General features: G+C 42.4%; 1 protein-coding gene across 23 annotated transcripts in view; it reads right to left on the reverse strand.

The window, feature by feature from the left end:
• Window positions 1–27,016, reverse strand: part of dtna (dystrobrevin, alpha) — a 444,909-nt gene that overhangs the window by 59,009 nt on the left and 358,884 nt on the right. For all 23 annotated transcript variants that reach the window (XM_041189637.1, XM_041189635.1, XM_041189640.1 and 20 more), the window contains 4 exons: window positions 25,555–25,642; window positions 18,580–18,668; window positions 15,881–15,994; window positions 5–101 (listed from right to left, as the gene is read on the reverse strand). In XM_041189637.1, the coding sequence (XP_041045571.1) occupies window positions 5–101; window positions 15,881–15,994; window positions 18,580–18,668; window positions 25,555–25,642 (388 nt within the window). The remainder of the gene's footprint in view (window positions 1–4; window positions 102–15,880; window positions 15,995–18,579; window positions 18,669–25,554; window positions 25,643–27,016) is intronic.

The raw sequence follows: 27,016 nt of genomic DNA on the forward strand, positions 1-27,016 counted from the left end.
TTACTTTCAGTAACTTCATCAGGCCTTCCAATTGAACCATTAATTCTCGGCGGCTTTCTTGTAGAGCTGACATCCTTTGTTCTAACTCGTCTTTTCGCTGCCTGTAAAGTGTAAATCAAAAACTAACTTTTAATTTAACACATATGCACATCAGCTTTTAAAGGGTCTGAGAGTTTTTCATTAACATAAACAAGTTTACGATGTTTTATCTCATTCAAAGAATTCTGTTAGCTGAAGTGCCTTGTGCCAACAGACTCTTCAAAATTTACTTTAAATAATTAGGTATTTTCAGGAAGGTGTGAAGGGGAAGATACAATCAAGACTTTATTCTGACCCAATAAGTTAACATTTGTGTTTTTGGTCCAGAACAGCAAAATTGAGCACTTATTTCCTTATGTTTTCTTGGCGAAATCTTAAGACCTTGCAAAATTACTTTGTGCCTTTTATTAAATTTCATATTATGCTTGTCAATTCGCAATGATATTTTACATTGTAAAAAGGGAACACAGGATTACATAGGATATATGGCACGGAAACAGGCTATTTAACCCAACCAATCCATGCTGCTGTTTATGCTCCACTCGAACCTCCTCCCATCTTTTCTCATATAAATCTACCATTGTAAATATCTATTCCTTTCTCCCTCATATGTGCGCCTAGTTTCCATTTAAATGCATCCATATTATTCACTTAAACCACTCCCTGTGGTAGCAAATTCCACATTCTCACCACTTTGGAGAAAGACGTTTCTTCTGAATGCCCTATTGGATTTTTTGGTGACTATCTTATATTGATGGTCTCTAGTCATGCTCTTCGCCACAAGAGGAAACATTCTCTTTGTATCCACTCCATTAAAACCTTTCATGAATTTAAAGATCTCTATTAGGTCATCATCAACCTTTTTTTGAAAGAAACCCAGCCTGTCAATCTTTTCCTGATATGTATACCCACACATTTATGGTAGGAACACAGGAAATAAAAGGAGTAGCTGTTCCAGTCCATCAAACCTGCACCACCATTCAAACAGGTCATGACTAAACATCTACCTCTACGCTAGTTTTCCCCACTATCCCCATATCATTTGATGTCATCTATCCATTTCTGTCTTGAACATGCTCAATGGTTGAGCTTCCACCCTTTGAGTGAAGAAATTCCTCCTCATCTTAGTCTTAAATGGCCTACCCCTTATCCTGAGATTGTGTTCCCTGGTTTTAGTCTCACCAGCCAAGGGAAACATCTTATCTACATCCATCCTGTCATGCCCATAAGAATTTTGTAATATCAATGAGATCATCTCTCATTCTTCGAAACTCTAGAGATTACAGGCACAGTTTCCTCAATCTCTCCTCATAAAACAATCCCAACATCCCAGGGATCAGACTGGTGAACCTCCATTGCACTCCCTCAATGGCAAGTACATCCTTCCTTAGAGAGGAGACCAAAACTGTACACAGTACTCCAGGTGCGGTCTCACCAAGGCTCTATACAATTTCAGCAAGACATCTTTACTCCTGTACTCAAAATCCCCTCGCGATGAAGGAAAACATGCCATTTTCCTTCCTAATTGCTTGCTGCACCCACATGCTAGAATTTAGTGATTCGTGAACAAGGAAACCCGGGTTCCTTTGGATATCAACACTTCCCAACCTCTCAGGTATTAAGGTATCATCCTTGTAAATCTTCTCTACATCCTCTCCAGTTCCTCCATATTCTTTTTTATAATACGGCAATCAGGGCTGCACATAGTACTGTGAGTGTGGTCAAATTAAGGTTTGATACAGTATTACCATAACTTCCTTACGTTTCAATTTTACCCCTCTAGAAATAAAGCCTAGTACCTTTTCTTTTCTTTATGGCCTTGCTAACCTGTGGTGCAACCTTTAGTGATTGATGTATTTGTACTCCAAGATCCCTTTGGTCCACTACCGCACCTAGACTTGCACCTTCCAAGTGATCTCCATATTCTTGCTACCAAAACGTACTACCTCACATTTATCTGTGTTGAACTTTATTTGTCAATTAGTTGCCCGTTCAGCAAGTTTATTAATGTCTCCTAAAATTTATTGCAGTCTTCTTCGGCACTAACTATTCCCACCGCCCCCAAACATAATTTGGTATCGTCTGCAAATTTAGAAATTGTGTTTTTGATTCCAAAGTCCAAATTGTTAATGTAAATTGTGAACAGCAGTCGTCCCAGCATTGAATTGTGGAAAGCTACTCCCTGTGTTTTACCACTCTTCATAACTACCCTTTATTCCCACTCTCTGCTTTCTATCTTGAAGCCAGCTAACAATCCATTCTGCCACTTGTCTCCTGACTATACATTCTCTAAGCTTGTTCAGTAGTCTATTATGGGGCACCTTATAGAGGCCTTTTGAAAATCCAAATAAATTACGTCTCCCATATTACCATTATCAACTCTCTCTGTTGCCTCCTCAAAAAAATCAATAAGTTTGGTCTAGCAAGATTTTCCCTTTTGTAGTCTATGCTGACCATTCAGTATTAAATTTCTCTGAAATTACTGTTTCAACAAACCATGTGAATATAAATGCAAAACGTTTTAAATAAAAAAATTACTGTTGGATGAATTCCCTCAGAACTGCACAAAAATCTGAAGCAATGGCAGCAGAGTGGAAGCAGCTTCAAGGAAATTCCTAGCCCATATCTCTTTCCAAACCCCAGTATAGTCAGGGCTTAAACATTCTAGAAAAGAACATAAGAAATAAGAACATAAGAAATAGGATCAGGAGAAGGCCATTTTGCCCCTTGAGCCTGCTCCACCATTCAATAAGATCATGGCTGATCTGACTGGGGCCTTAACTCTACTTTTCTGTCTGCAAACCACACCCACCCCCACCCCCAGCACCAAACCTATCTGGGGCCTCAAATCGAGGAGGGACCCAGGCACAGGTGAGCGATGACAGGAAGGGGATCATGTGGTCGAAATTGTGAAGGATGTGGGTCAGCAACCAAGTGGATCTCAAAGGCGCTCCCCCCCACCCGATGCCTGGTCCTTCAATCAGGCCTCCCACTACACCCCCCACCCTGCCTCCATCTACCATCAAGATGAACATCTTCACAGGAACTAAACTGAGAACTATAGGTCTATAACTAAAGCAGAAAATGCTGGAAAAACTCAGCAGGTCTGACAACAGAGAGACAGAGTTAACATTTTGATCCTTCTCCAGATCTATAACTGCAGAGCAAGTGTGATGTGGGGGTGGAATACAAGTGATGATTGGACCACACTTTTGTCCTCAATGGACCATAATTTAATCCTCATTTCAAGTCATTGGTCTGGATTTTAATTGCCTGAGTGTTTCCAGCTAGAAACCAGGATGGTAAGTACATTTCTCTGTGAGGTGTGTACAATTTTAATAGCTGGGTCCCACTTAAATGACACCAGCTGACTTTGTACCCATTTTGGGCGTGAAGTGGTAGAAAATTGCACGGCTCAGAGATCAACCACCAACAGCAGATTAAATGCTGAGATTGGCTGCTTGATCATGCTGCATGGGTGTAATAATCAGGACAGTGGGAGTGGGAGGCTGCAGATTTTCTGTGGGGGCCCTGAGGAATAGTTGTCCTCCTCATTGTCCACTAAAGAAATTAAAGAAAACTTTTTTAGGTCTGTTTTGGCCCTGATCTTCTTTGCCGCAGCCTAGGTCTGGCTGTTAATGGATTGCTGTTTTTCACTTAGGCTACCTACCAAAAATTTCAGTTGGGTCTTGATGACATCATTTGGACTTGCTATGCTTACTTTAAGAGAATTCCTCTGTCTTTGGATGAGTGCCCTTCTCATCTGCTTAGAGTGGCTGGTGAAAATAGCAACTTATCAGTTCCTAAAGGCTTCAGAAAGAGTAAGCTACTTGCTGATTTCAACTGTACACCTGTCCAGTTTCTGTCAGATGGCGAAAAGTTAAAATCGGCAGTTAAACATTTTTTTTTTATTTTTGTTTTACCATCATAAATTTCCATGTTCACATTTATAAGGAAGACTGTTTATGGAGATTGGCCATGCTGTAATTACATCCCCATCAGTGATGGCGCTAAAGGTCTACAAATGCAGGTTCCGCTATAAATAATGGCATAGGAATTTACAGCAAAAAATGTTGCTAGAAGCACATGGATATGTTAGAGTTTTAATATGCTAAACAGATTTTGGTATTGTGAAAGTTATGCAACTGAAATTGGTGTCATCTGCTGGAAATTGTTCTTTATTATTTGGTTTGAACGGTTTTAATCGTTAATGAAAATCTTTACACAGTACTAAAACTTAAATGTGATGAGATGAATTGAACAATAATACAAACAGCAATAAATGGCAATGCTCATACAAATATTTTGCAGTATATGGTAATTTCATTCCAATTGCTATATTATGGCTTCCCAATGGCACTGTAATTAGGTAAAATGGGTTAGGACTAAACTATAAAGAAACACAAACTTATAGCACAGATGGAGGCCATTTGGCTCACTGCACCTGTGTTGGGTCACTGACGAAACTAGCCACTTGGTTCCAATTCCCTGACCTTTCCACATACCATTTGTTTTTTGCAAATATTAGCCCATTTTCATAAGCTCATTTTTTGCAGGACCCTTATAGCCAATGGGAAGAAGAGACTTTTCATTGTTAATTTTTGTTCATCAGTCTAGCTGGATTCAAACAAAGAAGCAATGAAAATTCTAACCCCATTGTCGAACTTTGTCCCTTTCTCCCGAGGAAAAATGAAAGTTACTTGACAAGTTTTTCTTTTTCCACCACCCAGAGGTGAAGAGGAGAAAAATGAATGCCTTAAAGGATGCTCTTCTGAGGTTGTGATGAAAGCACAATGTTGGAACAAAATCGAGAAACTTGCCAGCACATAATAACAGGCAATGCGTTCCAAAAATAATTCAGTGTAGTAAATGATTTGAAATGTTTTCAAATGATAAAATGCTATAAACACAAGCTTGCAATAAGAATGCAAAATACAACTTGGTTCCATATAACCGACTTGCCTCACCTTGATAAGAAAAAAGTCTTCAATAAAATATGTCAGAAAAAGGTCATATACATTATACATCTTGCAACACCAGCAGTTGATTTTGATTAAAAATCTTAGAAATTGAGCTGCTTTGGGCAGATTTTAGTACTAATCAGGATGGTAATTATAGTCAAGACTGTATATTCAAGCAGTGTTGCAGTATCAGTCAGTGCTTTCATTCTTTGAATGGGATTAATCTGATAACGGGCAGAATTTTCTGCTCCTGCTAGCAGTGTGAATCGTGCTGGGCAGGAGTGCTAAATTTGGCATCATGGAAAAAGTTTACCGCCAGTGGGATATTAGTTTGGAATTTTGTTAACCCGCCATCAAAATCGGGAGAAAGGCAGGTCTGAGATTCCCGCTGATCTATGTCGGGAACCACATTTGCCTCTCACGAATGCTCATTTAAACGGTCAACTCGCTGGAATTAAGTTTCCCTTCCAATTTAAGTGCCCTCCTAAAGGACATTTAGAATGGTCTGTGTCCTGACTGTATATAAGTGGTGTGCACCTGGCAAGCTTCAGTTCATCAATAACTTCGAGGTCAGTCAATACTGATTTCACCTACTTTTAAGAGTGTTGCTAGGATATTTTAGCTGCCTGTATCTCAAGCTGCACCAAGGCTGGGCAGGGGAGGCAAGACCAGTGGGGAGGGTGGAGACTGAGGAAGGACTGGGGGGGGGGGGGGGGGTGTGGAGTGGTGGGAACACAGGAGGGGAAAGGGAAGACCAAGGAAGGACTGGGGTGGACGGTGTGGGGGTGGGGGGGCGGGGAGAGATGGAAGGGGAGAGGGAAGACCGAGGACTGGGGCAGAGGGGCGGTGGAACATGGCAGAGAGTGGGAAGACTGAGGCAGGGCTAGTGGGTGGTCAAGGGACAGAGTGAAGTAGTGAAAGACTGTCCTGGGGTAAGAGTTATAAACTGTCCAAAGCAGAGTCCGAGACTGTCCTGTGGCTGAGGTCACACTTGTCCGGGTGCTATTGAAGACACTGTCCTGAGGTGGAGTCTGTACTGTTATAAGAGGATATTGAACAGAATTTCCTGGGGCTATACAGGCCATGTTAGAGGGCTCTGCATGGCATGCATGTCTTGGTACCGGTCTTGGGCAGGGAAAGGCCTTTTTGGGCAGTGATGGTCGTGCACAATATGGTGTGCAGGGTGTGGTCAGTCACCTAAGGAATTTGGTCCTGAAGATTTGAGTCATGGTACTGTGATACATTAGGGGCATTGGATGGTCTCATGAGCGAGGTCTTGAAATGTCAGGGTGCATGTGGCCTCGAGAAGGGGAGGGGTCAGATTAACAAAGGACATAGGGACATCAACATTAAAAGGTTCTCGGAGGTCGGGGAAACAGGAATATCCATGTGAATGATGATGGGTTGAAGGATAATGGGGGAGGTTAGATATTGATAGGAGGAAGGGGAATTAGAAAGCAGTGAGTATGTAGGAGGATGGGAGGAACTTGGTGGATCATAGCAGGAGGTTGGAAGCTGGTCTCCAAGATGAAGGTCAGCAGCACCATTTTTGAGCTCACCTTACAATGATGCTGTTCATAAAACAAGCTAGAAAAATAATTGATCAGAGAGGGGTCTCAGGCCATGTGGGAAGAGTTTAGCACAGCAATTCTTGGCCAACTGAAGGGGCACTCTATAACTGTCCTGCTCAAACTATGGAGAGCATGGCTCAGCTGAGTGCTGGACAATGAATATGTCTTGGTGTGCAATCCACAATGCCCTGGATCTGGGAGAAGCCAGATACAGGAGCAAAACCAGTAGCCCTCTGTGTTTTGTGAGGCTGCATCCATTGAGAAGTTGGGCATCGGGAATGCCACGGATACGTTGGGGAGCAGCTGACTGCGATATCCCACACAGATCAACAGCAGAACCCTGAAAGGAACCTGTGGCAAAGTTGAGGGCCATGGTGATCTTCAGTGCAAAAGAAGGCTATGGAAATCGGTAGATCTAGGGGCCAGGTCCTTATTCAGAAGGGCATAGAGGTCATTCACTATTTCTGGGACAGCCGAAGTTTCCTCCTGCATTGGTGCTCTGATATCTCCAGGAAGGTTAGCCTGTTGCGGTTAACACATTGCTCTGGGTATTCCCTGGTCCTTCTGCTGGGTGCTGGCTGCTGAGGCTGCGGCTCATGCTGCCTGGGGACCTTTCCTCATGACATGCAAGGCTGATGCAGCTGCACCTGAATGGCCTGTAAGCATGAGAGTGTACTCATCTCAAATGGAAGACTGCTTTTTGAAGGATAGACTAGTGAAGCCTTTAAGGACTGATGCCCCACTGGTGGCATATTTATGCCCAGAATCTGTGTTCAGGGACCACACCCCTGCCTTCTCCCCCCTCCCTGGCACAAATACAGAACCTTCCCTAAGGCTTTTCCAGTTGAGGTAATGCATAAGTATCCTTACTTTCAAAGCTGACAAAAGTCCCACACTCGTGAAGGACCTCCCGCTCTGTTCATGATGTCAGTGAGCTGACACGGATTGCACAAGCTTCCGAATCCCACCTGACTCTTTCAAAATCTCAAGCTGTCTGAATCTGCCGTCTGGGCAATGGAGGTCCTGATGTCAGTTGGGTTATGACCTGCCCAGTTTCCCATGTCGGTCAAAACGGCTGGTGGTGGAAATGACATTGGGACCTGTGCGTCCACCTCTATTTCAGCCTGTCTGACACAGGGCTAGGAAAATCTGGCCCCAGGATTACATGTCAAGGTGAGTGGTACCTGCGTTCACCTTACAAGCCTGACAAATTGGAAGAAGGGTGAAAATAGGCCCGGGGGCATAATCCACCAGAATTCACCACACCTTTGCCCCAATGTCCTGCATCCATACAGTAAGGCATGCAACATCTATAATGGGCAGAAATAGGGATCATAAGAGAGTTCCAAGCTGGATTCGTAGTCTGGAATACTCCAAGATTGAAATTTTGGCCCCAGTAAAATTGGTCCTCTTATAAAGAGGCTAACTCCAAACCTTTGGAACTCTTTCCCAGCCTAGCCTATAAGTGGCTGCCAACTGGTTCATTTTACTGCCCAAGAAGTGGTTACCCAAGATGTGCCATTATGGAGCAAGTGCCCACCATCATGATGTAAATGGCCTGAGCCAAAGAACACTTTTGGTGTGTAATACTATCTGTCATTGTAAATACTGAGGAGCGGGATCAAAGGTTTTCTGACCCCATATTCTATCATAGCACACCTGCTTTGTCCTACTCTCTTTTAGCTATACAATTATGCAAATGGAGTGCAGCTGAGCTAACTGAGTAAAGTTTGGGAGGGGGGAGTTTTAAATGTTAATTTTGTTCTTAACTTTTGTTCTTAAAATCTAATCCAGTCTGTGATTAGCAGTAACTGGACAGTACTGTGTAAGCAGGCTAAGTTCTTTCTTTTTTGCAGTTTAGACAGGGTAAACTCACTCCCAGCTGTAGGAGCTCAGTAGTTTAACTAAGTGAAGGTTTTGCGGGGGGGTGGGGTGGTGTTCATTTCATCTTTCTACCTTCCTCACTCCATGCAAATTGGTTCTTGTTCTACTACAAGGGAAGGAGCCAGCTGTTTGGTGAGTATCTGGTAAGTGGGTAAGTTCTATTCTATCCCTAAGGTTTAAAATTGTATGCAAATTGGTGGTAAAGTTAATAAAATATATAATAAAGCAACATAAATAAGTGATTAATATAATTAAGTAATTATTTAAATCACAGGGTGATGTGTCAAGGCTGCACATGTGGGAGCTGCTGAAGAACATTGTGATACAGGGCAAACATGTCTGCAGTAAATGTTTGCAGCTTGAGGAACTTCAGCTCAGAGTCATTGAGCTGGAGGCTGAGCTGCAGATTCTGTAACACATCAGGAGGGGGAAAGTTACCTGGATGCTTTATACCAGGAACCAATCACACCACTTAGGATAGGGTCTTCTGATTTGGACAGTGGCCAGGGACAAGAGAGTGTGACTGTGAGTGAGGCAGGAAAGGGGACCCAGAAGGCAGTAGTGCAGGATTGTGAGCCTCTGCAATTGTCCATTAGGTTTTGAGGTTCTCTCAGCTTCTTTGGATGAGAATGGAGGCTGCAGGGTGGATAAGCAAACTGACCATGGCACCGTGGTACAGGAAGCCATCCAAGTGGGGCGGGGGGAAGCAAAAAGGAACGTAGTGGTCGTAGGGGACTGTATAGCATGGGGGATTGACACTGTTCTCTGTAGCAAAGAGTGAAAGTCCAGATGGCTTAGGGCTGGAGAAGAATTTGCAGTAGGAGGACGAGGATGCAGTGCTCATAGTCCATGTAGGTATCAACAACATGGGCTGGAGGTTCTCCATAGTCTGTATGAGGAGCAAGACAACAAATTAAGAAGCAGAACCTCAAAGGTAATAATTTCTGGATTATTACCTGAGCCACGTGCAAGTTGGCATAGGACAAATAAGGTTAGAGAAATGAATGCATGGCTCAAAGACTGGTGTGGGAGAAGTGTGTTCCGATTCGTGGGGCACTGGCACCAGTATTGGGGAAAGTGGGATTGGTATCGTTGGGACGGTCTACACCTGAACCGTGCTGGGGCTGGTGCCCTCGCTGGCTGCATAACAAGGGAAGTAGAGAGGGTTTAAAAGTGAATAGTGGGGGCAAGGGATCTAATTTGAGAAAATGTGGTAAACCAAAGGGTAGAGACAAGGCAAGAGAGAAAGGTATTAATATGGGAAGTGATAAATAGGCTGACAGGAAGGGACAGATAGTACAATTCTAAGAGTAAATCAGCAGATAAGGCTAGACGTTACAAAAATAATAAAAAGGACAAAACTAAGGGGTCTGTATCTAAATGTATGTTGCATTTGAAGCAAAACAGATGAACTGATAGCGCAAATAGAAATAAATAAGTATGATCTGATAGCCATTACAGAGCCATGGCTACAGGATGACGTTGACTGGAGCCTGAATGTCGAAGGGTATGTGATATTGAGGAAGGACAGGAAGTTAGGAAAAGGTGGAGGGGTGGTTCTATTATTTAATAATGGTATTAGTATATTAGAAAGGGATGACCTAAGTTCAGGAAACCAGGATACAGAAACAGTTTGGGTTGAGGTGAGGAATGATAAGGGCAAGAAGTCACTTGTGGGAGTGGTGTACAGGCCCCCTAATTGTAACTACAGAGTAGGATAGAGTATAAAAGAAGAGATAATGAGAGCTTGCCAGAAAGGTACAGCAATAATCATGAGTGATTTTAATCTACATATAGTTTGGAAAAATCAAATTGGCAAAGCTAGCGTAGATGAAAAGTTCATAGAATGCTTTTGGGAAAGTTTCTTAGAACAGCACATTCTGGAGCCAATCAGAGAGCAGGCTATACTAGACCTGGTAGTGAGCAACGAGATAGGATTAGTTGATAACCGCAATATGATGGCACCCCTGGATAGCAGCGATCATAATATGATTGAATTTTACATTCATTTTGAGGGAGAAATTAGTGCGTCCAAAACTAGTTTTTTAAACTTAAGTAAGGGCAATTACGCGGGCATGAAAGGGGAGCTTCCTCAAGAGGTAGTGGAAGCGAAATCTTTGAATATTTTTAAGGAAGAGCTAGATAGATTCTGATTAACAAGGGGGTGACAGGTTATCGGGGGAGGCAGGAATATGGGGTTGCAGTTATATTTAGATCAGCCTTGATCTTATTGAATGGTGGAACAGGTTTGAGGGGCAGACTGGTCTTCTCCTGCTCCTAATTCGTATGATCATATGTATGTTCATAAGTGAGCTCCTCAACTCCACAGATCCCAGTAAAAAAGCAGTTTTCTTTTTTGCATATGTCAACAAACTACACTAATCAAGATTGAGACCCTACACTCTCCCACCATCCATACGTAGGTTAAGGGATGGGTCAATAGGGATGCAGTAGCAGACATTTATAGGGATATTTCAGAACACACAGAATAGATACATTCCAACGAGAAAGAAAAATTCCAAGGGGAAGACCCACCATCTGTGGTTAACTAAAAAAATTAAAGATGTTATTAAACTTCAAGATAAAGCATATAATTGCGCAAAGATGGGTGGCAAGTCAGAAGATTGGACAGAATATAAAGAACAGCAAAGAGTGACAAAAAGATTAATAAGGAAGGAAAAATTAGAGTACGAGAAAAAGGTTTAATTAGATTGGAAAATAGCGAATGTAACTCCTTTATTCAAAAGGGAGGGAGACAGAAAGCAGGAAACTACAGGCCAGTTAGCTTAACACCAGTTATAGGGAAAGTGTTAGTTATTATTAAAGACATTATAGCAGAGCACTTAGATAAATTCAAGGTAACCAGGCAGAGGCACCATGGTTTTATGAAAGTGAAATCATGTTTAACCAATTTATTAGAGTTCTTTGAAGAAGTAATGTGCTGTGGATAAAGGGGAACCAGCGGATGTACTGTACTTAGATTTCCAGAACGCATTTGATAAGGTGCCACATCAAACGTTATTACAGAAAATAAAAGCTCAAGGTGTGGGGGGTAATATCTTGGCATGGATAGAAGATTGGCTAGCTAACAGGAAAAATAGGATAGCCATAAATGGGTATTTTTCTGGTTGGCAGGATGTTACCAGTGATGTGCCACAGGGATTAGTGCTGGGCTCTCAACATTTTACAATTTATACAAATGACTTGGATAAAAGGACCAAAAGAATGGTTGCTAAACTTTTTTTTATTCACTCATGGGATGTGGGCCTTGCTAGCTGGGCCAGCATTTATTACCCATCCCTAGTTGCCCTTGGTGGTGAGCTGCCTTCTTGAACCGCTGAAGTCCATGTGGTGTAGGTACATCCATGGTGCTGTTAGGAAGGGAGTTCTGGGATTTTGACTCAGAGACAGTGAAAGAACAGCGGTATATTTCCAAGTCAGGATGGTGGGAGACTTGGAGGGGAACTTCCAGGTGGTGGTGTTCCCATCTATCTAGTGCCATTGTCCTTCTAGATGGTAATGGTCGTGCGTTTGGAAGGTGCTGTCTAAGGAGCCTTGGTGAATTCCTGCAGTGCACCTTGTAGACAGTACACACTGCTACTACTGTACGTCAGTGGTGGAGGGAGTGAATGTTTGTGGATGTGGTGCTAATCAAGTGGGCTGTCCTGGATGGTGTCGAGTTTCTTGAGTGTTGTGGGAGCTGCACTCATCCAGGCAAGTGGGGAGTATTCCATCACACTCCTGACCAGTGCCTTGTAGATGGTGGACAGGCTTTGGGAAGTCAGATGGTAAGTTACTCATCACAGGATTTCCGGCCTGACCTCCCTCTTGCAGCCACAGTATTTATATGGCTAGTCCAATTCAGTTTCTGTCAATGGATGTTGTCAGTGGGGATTCAGTGATGGTAATGCCATTGAATGCCAAGGGGCGATGGTTACATTCTCTCTTGTTGGAGATGGTCATTGCCTGGCACTTGTGTGGCGCAAATATTACTTGCCAATTGTTAGCCCAAGCCTGGATATTGTCCAGGTCTTGCTGCATTTGGACATGGACATGGACTCCTTTGGTATCTGAGAAGTTGCAAATGGTGCTGAACATTGTGCAATCATCAGCGAATGTCCCCACTTCTGACCTTATGGTGGAAGGAAGGCCATTGAGGAAGCAGATGAAGATGGTTGGGTTGAGGACACTACCCTGAGGAACTCCTGCAGAGATGTCCTGGTGCTGAGATGACAGACCTCCAACAACCTCAACCATCTTCCTTTATGCTAGGTATGGCTCTAGCTAGTGGAGAGCTTCCCCCGATTCCAATTGACACTTCTCTTTAGCTTTGAAGAATGGTCATAAGGACTCGAAACATTAACTCTGTTTCTCTCTCCACAGATGCTGCTTAACCTACTGCGTTTTTCCAGCATTTTCTGCTTTTGTCCCATTGACTCCAGTTTTGCTAGGGCTCCTTGATGCCACACTTGTTCAAATACGGACTTGATATCAAGGGCAGTCATTCTCACCTCACCTCAGAAGTTCTGCTCTTTTGTCCATGTTTGAACTAAGACTGTCATGAGGGCAGGAGCTGAGTGGCCCTTGTGGAACCCAAACTAGGCCTCAGTGAGTAGGATAGCACTGTTGATGACTCCTTCCATTACTTTACTGACGATTGGGAGGAGACTGATGGGGCGGTAATTGGCCGGGTTGGATTTGTCTTACTTTTGGTGGGCAGGACATACCTGGGCAATTTTCCACATAGCCAGATAGATGCCAGTGTTGTTGTTGTACTGGAACAGCTTGCCTAGGGGCACGGCAAGTTCGGAGCTCAAATCTTCAGTACTATTGCCGGAATATTGTCAGGGCCCATAGCCTTTGCAGTATCCAGTGCCTTCAGCCATATCCTGATATCATGTGGAGTGAATTGAATTGGCTGAAGACTGGCATCTGTGTTGCTGGGGCCCTCCGGAGGAGGCTGAGATAGATCATCCACTCGGCACTTCTGGCTGAAAATTGTAGCAAATGCTTCAGCCTTATCTTTTGCACTGATGTGCTGGGCTCCCCTGTCATTGAGGATGGGGATATTTGTGGAGTCTCCTCCTCCAGCAAATTGTTTTAATTGTCCACCACCATTCACAACTGGATGTGGCAGGACTGCAGAGCTTAGATCTGATCTGTTGGTTGTGGAATTGCTTAGCTCTGTCTATCACTTGCTGTTTATGCTGTTTGGCTCGCAAGGAGCCCTGCATTATAGCTTCACCAGGTTGACACCTCTTTTTTAGGTAAGCCTGGTGCTGCTCCTGGCATGCCCTCGTGCACTCTCCATTGAACCAGGGTTGATCCCCTGGCTTGATGGTAATGGTAGAGTGGGGGATATGCCAGGCCATGGGGTTACAAATTGCGTTTGAGTACAATTCTGCTGCTGCTGATGGCCCACAGCGCCTCAAGAATGCCCAATCTTGAGTTGCTAGATCTGTTTGAAATCTATCCCGTTTAGCACGGTGGTAGTGCCCCACAACACAATGGAGGGTATCCTGAAGGCGGGACCTCATCTCCACAACAACTGTGTGGTGGCCACTCCTACTGATATTGTCAGGGACAGATGCATCTGCGGCAGGCAGGTTGATGAGGATGAGGTCAAGTATGTTTTTCCCTCTTGTTGGTTCCCTCACCACCAGCCACGGACCCAGTCTAGCAGCTATGTCCTTTAGGACTCAGCCAGCTCAGTCAGTAGTGGTGCTACCGAGCCACCCTTGGTGATGGACATTGAAGTCCCCCATCCAGAGTACCTTCTACATCTTTGCCACCCTCAGTGCTTCCTCCAAGTGGTGTTCAACATGGAGGAGCACTGATTCATCAGCTGAGGATAGGTGGGTGCGTGGTAATCAGCAGGTTTCCTTGCCCATGTTTGACCTGATGCCACGAGACCTCATGGGGTCCAGAGTCGATGTTGAAGACTCCCAGGGCAACTCCCTCCCAATTGTATACCACTGTGCTGCCACCTCTGATGGATCTGTCCTGCTGGTAGGAAAGGTGATGGTGATGGTGGTGTCTGGGACATTATCTGTGAGATATGATTCCGTGAGGATGACTATGTCAGGCTGTTGCTTGACTAGTCTGTGAGGCAGCTCTCCCAATTTTGGCACTAGCCCCCAGTTGTTAGTAAGGAGGACTTTGCAGGGTCGACAGGGCTGAGTTTACCATTGTCATTTCCGGTGCCTAGGTCGATACTGGGTGGTCTGTCCAATTTCATTCCTGATCTTTCTGATGATACGATCGGTAGGAAAGTAAGTTGTGAAGAGGGCATAAGGAGGCTACAAGGGGATATAGACAAGTTAAGTGAGTGGGCAAACATCTGGAAAATGGAGTATAATGAGGGAAAATGTGAAATTGTCCATTTTGACAGGAAGAATAAAAAAGAAGCATATTCTCTAAATGGTGAGAGATTGCAGAGCATTGAGATTCAGAGGGCTCTGGATGTCCTTGTGCATGAATCACAAAAGGTTAGTATGCAAGTACAGCAAGTAATTAGGAAAGCGAATAGAATGTTATCATTTATTGCGAGGGGAATTGAATATAAGAATAGGGAGGTTATGCCTCAGTTGTACAGGACACTGGTGAGACCACATCTGGAGTACTGTGCACAGTATTGGTCTCCTTATTTAAGGAATGATGAAAATACATTAGAAGCAGTTCAGAAAGGTTAATTAAACTAATCCCAGGAGTGGGCAGGCTATCTTCTGAGGAAAGATTGGACAAGTTAAGCTCGTATCCACTGGAATTTAGAAGAGCAAGGGGCGACTTGACTGAAACATAAGATCCTGAGGGGTTTTGACAGGGTGGATATGGAATGGTGTTTCCTCTTGTAGAAGAATCTAAAACTAGGGGTCACTAGGGGTCACAAAAATAAGGGGCTGTCCATTTAAGGCAGAGACAAGAGTAATTTTTTTCTCTCAGGGTAGTTAATCTTTGGAATTCCCATCCACGAAAGGCAGTGAAAGTAGAGTCTTTGAATGTTTTTAAGGCAGAGGTAGACAGATTCTTGATAAACATATGGGTGAAAGGTTATCAGGGGTAGGCAGATTACACTTAGAGCAGCCATGATCTTTTGGCTTGAAGGGCCAAATGGCCTACCCCTACTCCTAATTCATATGTTTGTATGTTGATGTGTAGAGTGCCATCAAAACTGTACAATGAGCAATACTGCTAAGCTAAAGTCCAAAATAATATTTCTTCTTCTTTTGCAGGAAGTGGAAAAATTTCCTGCAGTAGTGTACGTGGGGATGGGCTGGTGGGGAGTGGGTTGGGGGGCCAGGGTGGGGGGCAGTGGAGGAAGTAGGCAGCGTAAGTGTTGGACTAAACACTTTAAAGCAGGGAAGAGCTATAGCTTGCAACTGACCTTATTACTGGGCTAATTAAATCGCATTTTCAATTAGTTACCTGAGGAGCCGGAGTTCTGCTAGGAGGGTGGGATTCTGTTGTGCCTTCTCGGGTGTGGGTTGAGATGCCTGCTCATGTTCTAGCCTCAATCTCTGTATCTCTTGCAGGATCTCTCTGACAAAAGACAAACAATTTTGTGGATTTATATTGTCACAGACAAATGAATACAGGTTGTCAGAGATAACTGAAAATAGCAGTGCCATTACGATGCTTCAGAACTTACAGTCAAAGCCCATCAAATCTTTCAGCCAACAGGTCTTTGCTTGGCTCTGTTCCTGGCACGTTTCCCTCTAAGCTAGCGGGTTAATGGAAACCTACTTCTCACAGTGCATTCTGATTAAGGGGGACACAAACTTCAGATTTAACAGTGCAACGATCGTTTCCTTGAACAAAACCCCATCCTCCAGATTAACAGGGTGATACCATTGCACCTCTTATTTCAGCTTTCCATATGACTTGGCCATACTGATAGCCTTCACCTAACTTAAAAATGCCTCTCAAAGGTTTTCCACTGAAGAGGGAATCCCCAACTGAAGCACCACTTCTCAATGGAAGAGAAATCATGCAGTAGGGACAACACCAGGTTAATGATGATCTTGTCACAGTTTTGCTGTGACATCCCACGAAGTACAACACCTCACAAATTTTCACCCCCTCCTCTGTTTCCTTAATCTCAAAGGAGTAATGCTCTGCTATAGTTGATTTGTACCCTTCTTTCCTTCAGACCTCCATAGCAACAGGACGCATGGGAGGAGTAAAATAATGATGAGAAGGAGCAATCGATACACAACAGAAGTCAATTTGGTGGGGGGTGAAATGGGTGAAATGGCCAGTCTGATCCCGTCAGTTTCCCACCGAGGAGGTTAGGTTAAAACTACAACCCCCAAACCCCCCACCCCATTTTCTGTCAGTAAGTTATTTTAAAATTATGCTTTATTTCTAGCTCATCCTTCAGTGTTCTGAATCTATATCTCCCCAGTGATGGATCTATCACATGTCACAAAAACGCAAGAACACAGTATTTCCCTTACTCTTAAGTACAATAGTGGTCTCTAAATGACCGAAGCCATTATTTGATTTTTCTTCTTACTTCTCATGCTTATAAAGGCCTACGAGTCTTATTTCATATCTGGCCTCCTAATCTCCTCATATTGTTCACTTCTGTACTTGCATCTTTAAAAATGTTTTCTTCAATGTCATTCTCTCTCTGTTTAACATATTTCTCTATTAAACTTCACTTTTTCTTGTTCCTCTCTATTTATCCACTGAAGTCCAGACTTTGGCATACCAATATACTCCTATTATGCATTAGACCTGTATATTATGTATCCCATATTTAAATATCCCCCACTGTCTTTCCATTACTTAATCTGTCATTTATTTTCCATCCAATGAATCTGAACTAGGCTGTCTTTCATCTAGCCTTGCCAACTCTGGTTGGACATATTCCTGGAGGTTTCATCACATGACTTCCTGCCTCCAACTTTCCCGCTCCCATAAATGTGCCATATTCTTGTTCATCCTCATGGAGCACCATCTTTCTGTGCCATTAGGAAAGTGAAAAGACTTGATTGGATGATTCTTAGCTGTTAGTCAACAGCCTTTTTGCCAATGTCCAACATTTTATAACTAATAAACAAAATATCATAGATCAAGTAAATTCTACAAGTTTAGAATATGGATTGAGTACAAACACCAAAAAGACAAAAACTATAGTAGTTAGAAGGGATACATTCGAAGAAATACAGGTGAAGATTGAAGTCAATGGTGTCACACTGGAACAAGTATATAAGTTTGTCTATCTAGGCCAAATGATAACAGAAGATGGTAGATGCAATGCCAAAATTAGAAGGATAGAGGTAATCAAAAGTAATTTTGTGAAGATGAAGGATATGTCAACAACAAGAAAATTCAAGCTTGTAACAAGGAAATAAACTCATAAGATGCTTCATTTTATCCACTTTCTTGTATGCCTCAGAAACCTGGACAATAAATAAAGACATTTCTTATTTGGAAGAAAATAGAGACCTTTGAAACGTGGATGTTAAGACATATGCTAAAAATTCCAGCTATAGACCATAAGACCAATGAAGAGGTGGTTGAATTTGCAAGAACAAAAAGGACTCAAAAGAGTGACACCCAGAAAAGAAAATGTCAGTATTCTGGCCATTTGATCAGAGTTGAAGATCAGATCTCTGAGAGATCTCTTCTACAGGGCAAAGTGGAGTGCAACAGGAGGAGGGCTCAGCCTAGCTGTAGTTGGATGACAGACATTGCAGAATGATGGCAGAGAGCTCCAGTGGATGTTTGAAGATGGCGAAGGCAGATGAGTGTGACATGCCATTACAGCAGATTCCCGGTAGGAGTAACGACAAGCAGCAGCAGCATCAAACAAAAATGTTAAAAAAAAAACTCTTTTTAATTGTTTCTATGCTTTTTCTCTTGGGGTGCTTGCAGCAGTGCCCTGGAGTGTGGTCTTTAATTCCTGGAGAATCCAGAGCAGAAATGGAGGATTGGCAACCGTACTCCATTCCGCTGAAATTAGCTGAATGAATTATGGTCATTAGTTCTCATGCCCTTTCTTACTATCCTTTCTTATTATTTCATTTTTAGCACAGATTCCTTTCTTATTGGACATGAAACATACTGATTAATGAATCGAAGGAACAGAAAGACGGAATCAAGATTGCATTACTTACCTATTCTTGTTTTCAAGTTCAGCAATCAACTGCCGCTGCTGTTTATTTGCATCGATGGTAGAGGAGAGGTCAGCGGGAGCACGCTGTTGCTAAAATGATTGAGAAAAAAATTATTTTAGGTTGCATCAAGTATTTGTTGCTTGAACACTCAATTGCACAAACCTTTTCTTCATTCACATTAGATAAAATATTGGTATTCCTTCACAGATCTATCACCGAGAAGCTGTTTTATTTGCTTGAGCACCTAGAGAGTGTGCTAATGGAACAAACTGCGAAAATATTCTCCATCTCTCAGTGCACTCCCTAACTGAAGATCAATAGATATAGATTTGAATCAAACATGGAAATGCCTATAGATTTGTCACTCAGTCGTGATGTCAGCACACCATTTTCAATGCAGGTTACTTTGAGGAAAAAAACTATGAAGCTACAAAATACTCTGTTTGCAGCAATAGAGGTAGAGGGAACTGATTTAATTTTCATGTTACTAAGCAAACTAAGGTGGCAAGGATGCTGCAGTGAGAATGGCATTAGAGACTATAAAGAATTTTATTTAAATTTGTTACCTGCCTGAGGTGCAGTTCTTGAAGTAAGGCTTGAAATCTTAAGACATGAGCCAATGCAATTGAGACCGGCAAACCTCTGGCTCCTGCAGCGTGGGCTTGGGAGATTTCAACTCGGGCTTTAAACTAGAGGTGGGGAGGGTTCTGGAAAGGGAATACATAGGCTTACAAAGCAAAAGGATATGGCAAAAACAGAATTACCTGGAAAAACTCAGCAGGTCTGGCAGCATCGGCGGAGAAGAAAAGAGTTGACGTCAACTCTTCTCTGCCGATGCTGCCAGACCTGCTGAGTTTTTTTCAGGTAATTCTGTTTTTGTTTTGGATTTCCAGCATCTGCAGTTTTTTGTTTTTATAAAAGGATATGGCAGCCTAGCAGGGCAGCTATTTAGGTAATGATACCAAGAGTGTAACAGGAAGAGACAGAGTGTACAAACATAAAAAAAAAGCAGCAAATAGGGTCAGAGGGGGCGAAAATGTAAAAAGGCAAAATTAATGGCCCTTTACATAAATGCACGTAGTATTCAGTACAAAATAAATGAATTAATGGCACAAATAGAGGTTATAGCCATCACAGAGATGTGGTTACAAGGAGATCAAAGCTGGGAACTAAATATTTGGGGGTATGTGACTTTTCGAAAGGACAGGCAGGAAGGAAAGGTTGGTGAGGTAGCTTTGTTAGTACAAGATGGAATAAATGCGATAGCAAGAAAAGATCTTGGATCGGAAGATGTAGAATCCATATGGGTGGAAGTAAGAAATAACAAAGGGAAGAAGACACTGGTGGGAGTAGTCTACAGGCCCCCTGACAGTCGCTAAACTATAGGACAGAGAATAAATCAGGAGATAATGAGGGCATGTAAAAAAAGTAGTACATTAATCATGGGAGACTTTAATCTTCATGTAGATTGAGAAAATCAAATTGGCAGAGGTAGCCACGAGCAATAATTCATAGAATGTATTTGGGACAGTTTCTTATAACAATATGTTGTGAATCCAACCATGGATCAGGCTATTTTGGATCTGGTAATGTGTAATGAGGCAAGTTTAATAAATGATCTTAGAGTCAAGGATCCCCAAGGAAACATCGACCATAATATGGTAGAATTTAGCATTCAGTTTGAGAGTGAGAAACTTGAGTTGGAAACAACTGTGCTAAACTTAAATAAGGGTAATTACAATGGAATGAGGGCAGAGTTGGCTGGAGTGGACTGGGAAAGCAGTTTAGCAGAAAAGATGAACAATGGCAGACGTTTAAGAAAATAGTTCATGACTCTCAACAAAGATATATCCCAGTGAGAAAGAAGGATTCAAGAAAGGGGATAATCCAACCATGGTTAACCAAGGAAGTTAAGGACAGTATCAAATTGAAAGAAAAAACATACAATGTGGAAAAGATTAGTGGTAAACCAGAGGATTGGGAAAGTTTTAAAAACCAACAAAAGATGACCAAAAAAAAGAGGGAGAAAATAAACTTTGAGGGTAAACTAACAAGTAATATAAAAAAGGACAGTAAGAGCTTCTTTAAGTATATAAAAAGGAAGAGAGAGGCCAAAGTGAACATAGGCCCTTTAGAGAATGAGGCTGGAGAAATAATAATGGGGAACCAGGAAATGGCAGAGGAGTTGAATAAATACTTTGCATCAGCCTTCAAGGTAGAGGATACTAATAGCCTTCCAAATATATTAAATAATCAAGGGGCAAAAAGGGGGTAGGAAATAAATACAATAACTATCACTAGAGAAAAAGTACAAGGGAAACCAATGGGGCTAAAGGCCGATAAGTCTTTTGGACCTGATGGGTTGCATCCTAGGATATTAAAGTAAGTAGCTACAGAGATAGTGGATGCACCGGTAGTAATCTTCCAAGTGTCCTTAGATTCTGGAAAAGTCCCAGAGGATTGGAGAACGGCCGATGTAATACCCTTATTCAAAAAGGGAGGGAGACAAAAACACAGGTAACTATAGGCCAATTAGCTTAACATCTGTCACTGAGAAATGTTGGAGTCTGTTATAAAGGATGTATTAGCAGAGTATTTAGAAATACATAATCTAATCAAGCAGAATCAGCATGGCTCCATGAAGGGGAAATCATGCCTAACAAATTTATTAGAATTGTTTGAGGAGGTAACAAGCAGGATAGATAAAGGGGAACCGGTAGATGTAATATATTTGGCTTTCCAAAAGGCGTTTGATAAGATACCGCACATAAGGCTACTTAATAAGATAAGAGCCAATGGTGTTGGGGGTAGCATATTAGCAAGGATAGAGGATTGGCGAACTAATTGAAGACAGGGAGTTGGGATAGGGGGGCATTTTCAGGATGGCAACCTGTAACTAGTGGAGTGCCACAGAGATTAGGGGCCTCAATTATTTACAATATATATTAATGACTAAGATGAGGGAACTGAATTTACTATCGCCAAGTTTGCGGATGACACATAAATAGTTGGGAAGGCAAGTGGTGAGGATGACACAAGGAGTCTACAGAGGTATACAGACAGGTTAAGTGAGTGGGCAAAAACTTGGCAGGTGGAATAAAATGTCGGAAAATGTGAGGTTATGAACTTTGGCAGGAAGGGTAGAGGTGCTGAATATTATTTAAATGGAGAAGGACTGCAAAAGGTTGCAGCACAGAGGGATTTGGGAGTCCCTGTGCATGAATCCCAAAAAGCTAACATACAAGTTCAACAGGTAATGGGGAAGACATATGGAATGTTGGCCTCTATTTCAAAGGGAATGGACTATAAAAATAGGGAAGTCTTGCTAAAACTATACAAGGCATGAGTTAGATCACACCTAGAATACTGTGAACATTTTTGGTCACCTTGTCTAAGGAGAGATATACTGGAATTGGAGGCAGTCCAAAGAAGGTTCACTAGATTGATCCCGGGTAGGAGGGATTTTCTTATGAGGAGAGGTTGAGTAGGTTGGGCCTGTATTCATTGGAGCTTAGAAGAATGAGGCGACCTTATTGAAACATATAAGATTCTTAGGGGGCTTGACAGGGTACATGCTGAGAAGTTGTTTCCCCTTTTGGGAGAGTCTAGGACCAGAGGGCATAATCTCAGAGTAAGGGGGTGCCCATTTAAAACAGAGATGTGGAGAAATTTCTTCTCTCAGAGGGTAGTGAATCTGTGGAATTCTTTACCGCAGAGAGCTGTAGAGGCTGGGTGGTTAAGTATATTCAAGGCTGAGATAAACAGATTTTTAATCAGTAAGGAAATTAAAGGTTATGGGGAAAAGGCAGGAAAGTGGAGTTGAGGATTATCAGATCAGCCATGATCTCAGTGAATGGCGGAGCGGACTCAATGGGCCAGATGGCCTACTTCTGCACCTATGTCTTATGGGCCTGGATTTTTCCTCTGGCGGGTGGGCTGGGTGGGAGCAGGCGGCAGTGGGCGTGGAGCCGATCATCGCCCGCGATCGGCAGCGTGCCACCCACCATTTTACGTGGGCTGGCCAATTAAGGCCTGCCCAACGTAAAGCACGGCCGGTGGGAGAAGGAGGGAGAGTCGGGGACAGTGTCACATGAGTTGGGAAATGTTTGTAAAGGTGGGAAAATTAATGAATTTTATAAAAGCTTCAGGAAACCTCATCCCGCCCGTGAAAATGCGAAGGCCGCTTGGGCTTTTCGCCTGCCCACCAACCTTAAGGTTGGACAGGCAGCGTTCTTACGTACTTTAATGAATCTCTTAATGGCCTTAATAGGCCTTTAACATTTCAGCTGTGTGCCCGCCGAGTGAAATATTGCGATCGTCATTGCGCGTTGGCGTGTCAGGCCTGCCCCCACACGCCGACTGGAAGGTTCTGCCCATGGTCTTAACACCCTGACCTTATTTAATTGGGTCTTTTACTCAGATCAGGTGGGAATGTTGTATAGGACGGCCGATGGGAGCCATATTTTGGGGGTATATATATATATATATATATATATATATATAAATAGGGCTGTCCCCAGCAGTCAGGCAAGTCAATCTGGGGAGGTTTGGGTCTCTGAGACAATCCTTTTTAGATACACGTCCACAAGGAAATCATTAAACATACTGTTGACAGGTTTTATTGGAGGGTTTGAGACTGGGCAGGCTGTAGTTTTAATGGATTAATAGTTATGGGAATGAGTTAGTGATGTGCATTATGATGTAATAGTGACTCAATAGTCGTGTGTTAGAGACTCTGTATAGCAGATTGAATAGTCTGTACTTAAGAAAGTAGCTTATCATGTATATGATGCATATAATGTAAATAAAGTAGTTTTAAAGAAACCTGCCTGAGTCAGACTAGAGTTACTCAGGAGTAGAGGGAAACCCTCCCGGTATAGGTTAGGCCATGAGACAACTAACAAAACAAAGGCCATGCCCATCTGCAGTTAAAATAGTGAATGTGTCCAGATGATGTACTTCAGTATGTAATTAGGTCCCACTTGCCTTGGGCAGACATCTGCCTAAAGCAAGAATAATTAATCAGCTAAAATGACACATTGCACGAACGGTTTGGGAAGGGTGTGGTATGTTCCAAAATTTGATTTTAATGCCCCAAGATGCACTGTTCTCAGCTGATGGGCAGGGTTAACATTGAGGCTTTAACTTATGTTTACTTATTTGATATAAATAGAAATTTTAATTTAAAGGCTGAATACAAAGGAAAGCCTTCTTGCCACCATTAGTCTTTATACTGAAACAGGCAGATATAATGCACAAAAATGTTCCAGAATATAATTAAATTAATTCTAGTCATGGAAAGGAAATTGGGATTAAGTATAAAAGCTCTTAACATCTTAAAAAGGAAATCTTTTAGCAATACAGAAAAAATGGCACAGCTTGAGGAAGGTTACAGAAGTGGGACTGGTGGGGCCATGAAGATGAAACTGTTAAATTAAGAGCTACTGGGGACGGAGTCAGTGAGGATAGTGGTGATTGGTCAATGAAGTTAGGATGATAGATTTAGATGAGGAAAGATGGGAGGAGGCTCAAGTGGAGCATATACTCTAGCATGGACTAGTTAAGTTGAATGGCCTGTTTCTGTACTGTATATTCTATTTAGGGAGGATTGGAGAAGTGGGGATTGTTCTTTTGTTGAGTGGAGATTTGATAGAGGTATTCAAAATCATGAGGGGCTGGATTAAACTCTTCCTTGCCAGCGGGTTTGAAGGTGAGGGAGCACATAAAACTAGCAAGCAACAAGCCCACCACATAGCTGCCTGCTCTCACTGCAATTTTATCAGCAGTGGGGTTGGTATTGGCTGGCCCAGTGGTCCCTTTGAGGCTCGCTTTTCCAATCTATCTACATAACTCAAGTCCCTCATCCTTGAAACCATTCTCAGAAATCCTTTCTGCATTCTCTCTAAACTATTTACATCCTTCTTAAAACTATAAGAACTTCGAAGAAATCAATTTTAAGACGATGTGGAACGCATCTTAAGGGCAATTAATGCCCACTTAAGGGCCTCATCTTGCTGCCGCTGGATTGGCCCATGCCAAGCTCCTAGCCTGTCAGGCTTCTCTGCGTGGGCTGGTAGTGGGAAGGGGGTGCAACCCTCCTTAATGGGCCCCCTGAGCCCTTCAGAGGGCTCCCCTAAGGTGTTATTCTCCCCAGGTTCCCCTCCCCCATGGCCTCTCAAAACCCAACTCCTACCTCCCTTGCCAAAGCCTGCCAATTTGGCATTCGGAACCTTAACTCACCTGCTGAGCTGGATCCAGCGCAGCTCACTGCCTCAAGCCCCGAGTGCAATACTGGCAGTGGAACTGCTCCCAGTTGCGCTGCCCATAATGGAGAGCTGCTGGCCTCTGATTGGCCATTAAATGCCAGTGCCCCCTCGGCAAGGCAACCCCCTGATTTTTTAACCAGGGAGGTGTGGAGAATCTGGTGCCCTTTATAATTCAGCCTGAGGGGTCTAGACAGAGTAGGTAGGAAGAAGCTGCTCTCATTCATAGAAAGGTTGAGAACCAGAAGACACTGACAAAACTGGCAAAAGAAACGATAGTGACATGAAAAAAACATTTTTTTAGTGAGTGGTTTGGATCCGGAATACACTGCCTGAAAACATGGTGCTTGAAATGAGTAGAGCTTTAAAAAAAGGAATTGGATAAGCACCTGAAGGATAAAGATTTGCAAAGAATAGGGGTTGTGGGCCTAGCTGAGCTATTCTTGGGAAGCCTCTATAGACACAACAGCCCGAATGACCTCCTTCTATGCTCTAAGCATTCTATAATTCTAAGAATTCTATGAAATCAAATAGCAGATTATGGATACAATACAGGAAGTGGGCTTTACATTTCACTGCTTGCTTTGAAGGGACTTTTAAAAATGTATATTCTTCTGATGCTGAAGCTAATATTGAACTGTTCAGCTGCAACTAAATTTAAGGTATTAAAAATGAAACTAAAAGAAACCAGACTGTTTGGTTCACTACTCACTGAAGATGCTGCCTCAGCAGCAAGTCGTGCTGCATACCGTGCTATCAATCGATGTTCTTCATCTAGACGGCTTGGACTATCAAGGACACTATTAAGAAAGGATAAAACCTCAACAATAACACTGGATCCTTCATTTTATAGTTCTCAATCTCACCAAAATTCTAATTTGTTCTTATGCTTTTTTCTGGATATCGTTGTTATAGTGATATTTGTTTCAACTCAATACTGGCAATGTCCACTTACACATGGAATTTAAATCATTGTTTCTTTACGTTGATTATAACCACTCTGTATAAAGTAGGTTGCAAGAGTCCTAACAAAATGACAGTGTACCAAACAACTTATTATTTGCTCCCGTTGTATACTTTAAGCAAAACACTTACTGCAAAAATCAAGATTTGTTGCACACTTCTCACATTTTATAGCTCAACATACGTTGGTCTGCTGATAAGTTTCCTCAAGACTATAGTACATTTTGGGGCACAATTACATTTATGTCATCTCTTACAATTCCATTTGTAACCCTTTACCAATAATAATTACAATAAGATCTCAGGTATTCAACAAGAATGGCCATGTTAACAACACATTTGTAAAAACTTATACTAGTTTATATTAATATGACTGAAAATTGTGTTCTGAAAGACCTCTGGAATTGTACTCCTTGAAGCAGAGAAGATGAAGAGAGATTTAACAAATGTGCTTAAAATTATGAGGAGTTTTGAAAGCGTAAATAAAGAGAAATTATTCCACTGGCGGGAGGGTTGGTAACCAGAGGACACAGATTTAAGATAATTCACAGAAGAACCAGAAGGGAGATGGGAGATTCTCTTTTTATGCTGCAAGTTATGATGATTTGGGACTGCCTGAAAAGGTGGTAGGAAGAGATTCAATAGTAACTTTCAAAATGGAATTTGAAAAATGTTTGAAATGGAACAATTTGCAGGGCAATGGGTAAAGAGCAGATGATTGGGACTAATTGGATAGCACTTTGAAAGAAACAGCATAGGAAGGATGGGCTTGACCTCTTTCTGTGCTGGTAGATCTTGAGATTCTATGAAGTGCTGGCTTCAGCGTGTAACCTGTTCTGACTCAGGCGCGGGACAGTGCAAGGCATATTCTCGCCTAACTCACAAGGAAGGAAATTCATGTAAGCTCATATTTGGGCCCAGAATTGGGAGGCCTCAGGCCTTGTTTGACTACAAATATTATCACCAACTTCAAATTTAGAAAAAAAACTTGGTGTAAGAACTCACTTTATGATTGGATTCCAATCAACATGCAGAATTAAGAATCACCTTTCTGTAAATCATTAATGCCTCTCTCCTCTGTTAGTTTACATATCCTGGTGCACCTATGAAATCTACCCCGGCAGCTTACAGCCCAGGAGCAAAAAAAAACAGTAAAAACTGGTCTTGTATACCTTAACATGGAGTACCAGTAAAAATCGGTGAACAAGAGT

Source organism: Carcharodon carcharias, chromosome 6, assembly GCF_017639515.1.
Source record: "Carcharodon carcharias isolate sCarCar2 chromosome 6, sCarCar2.pri, whole genome shotgun sequence".
NCBI lineage: Eukaryota > Metazoa > Chordata > Chondrichthyes > Lamniformes > Lamnidae > Carcharodon > Carcharodon carcharias.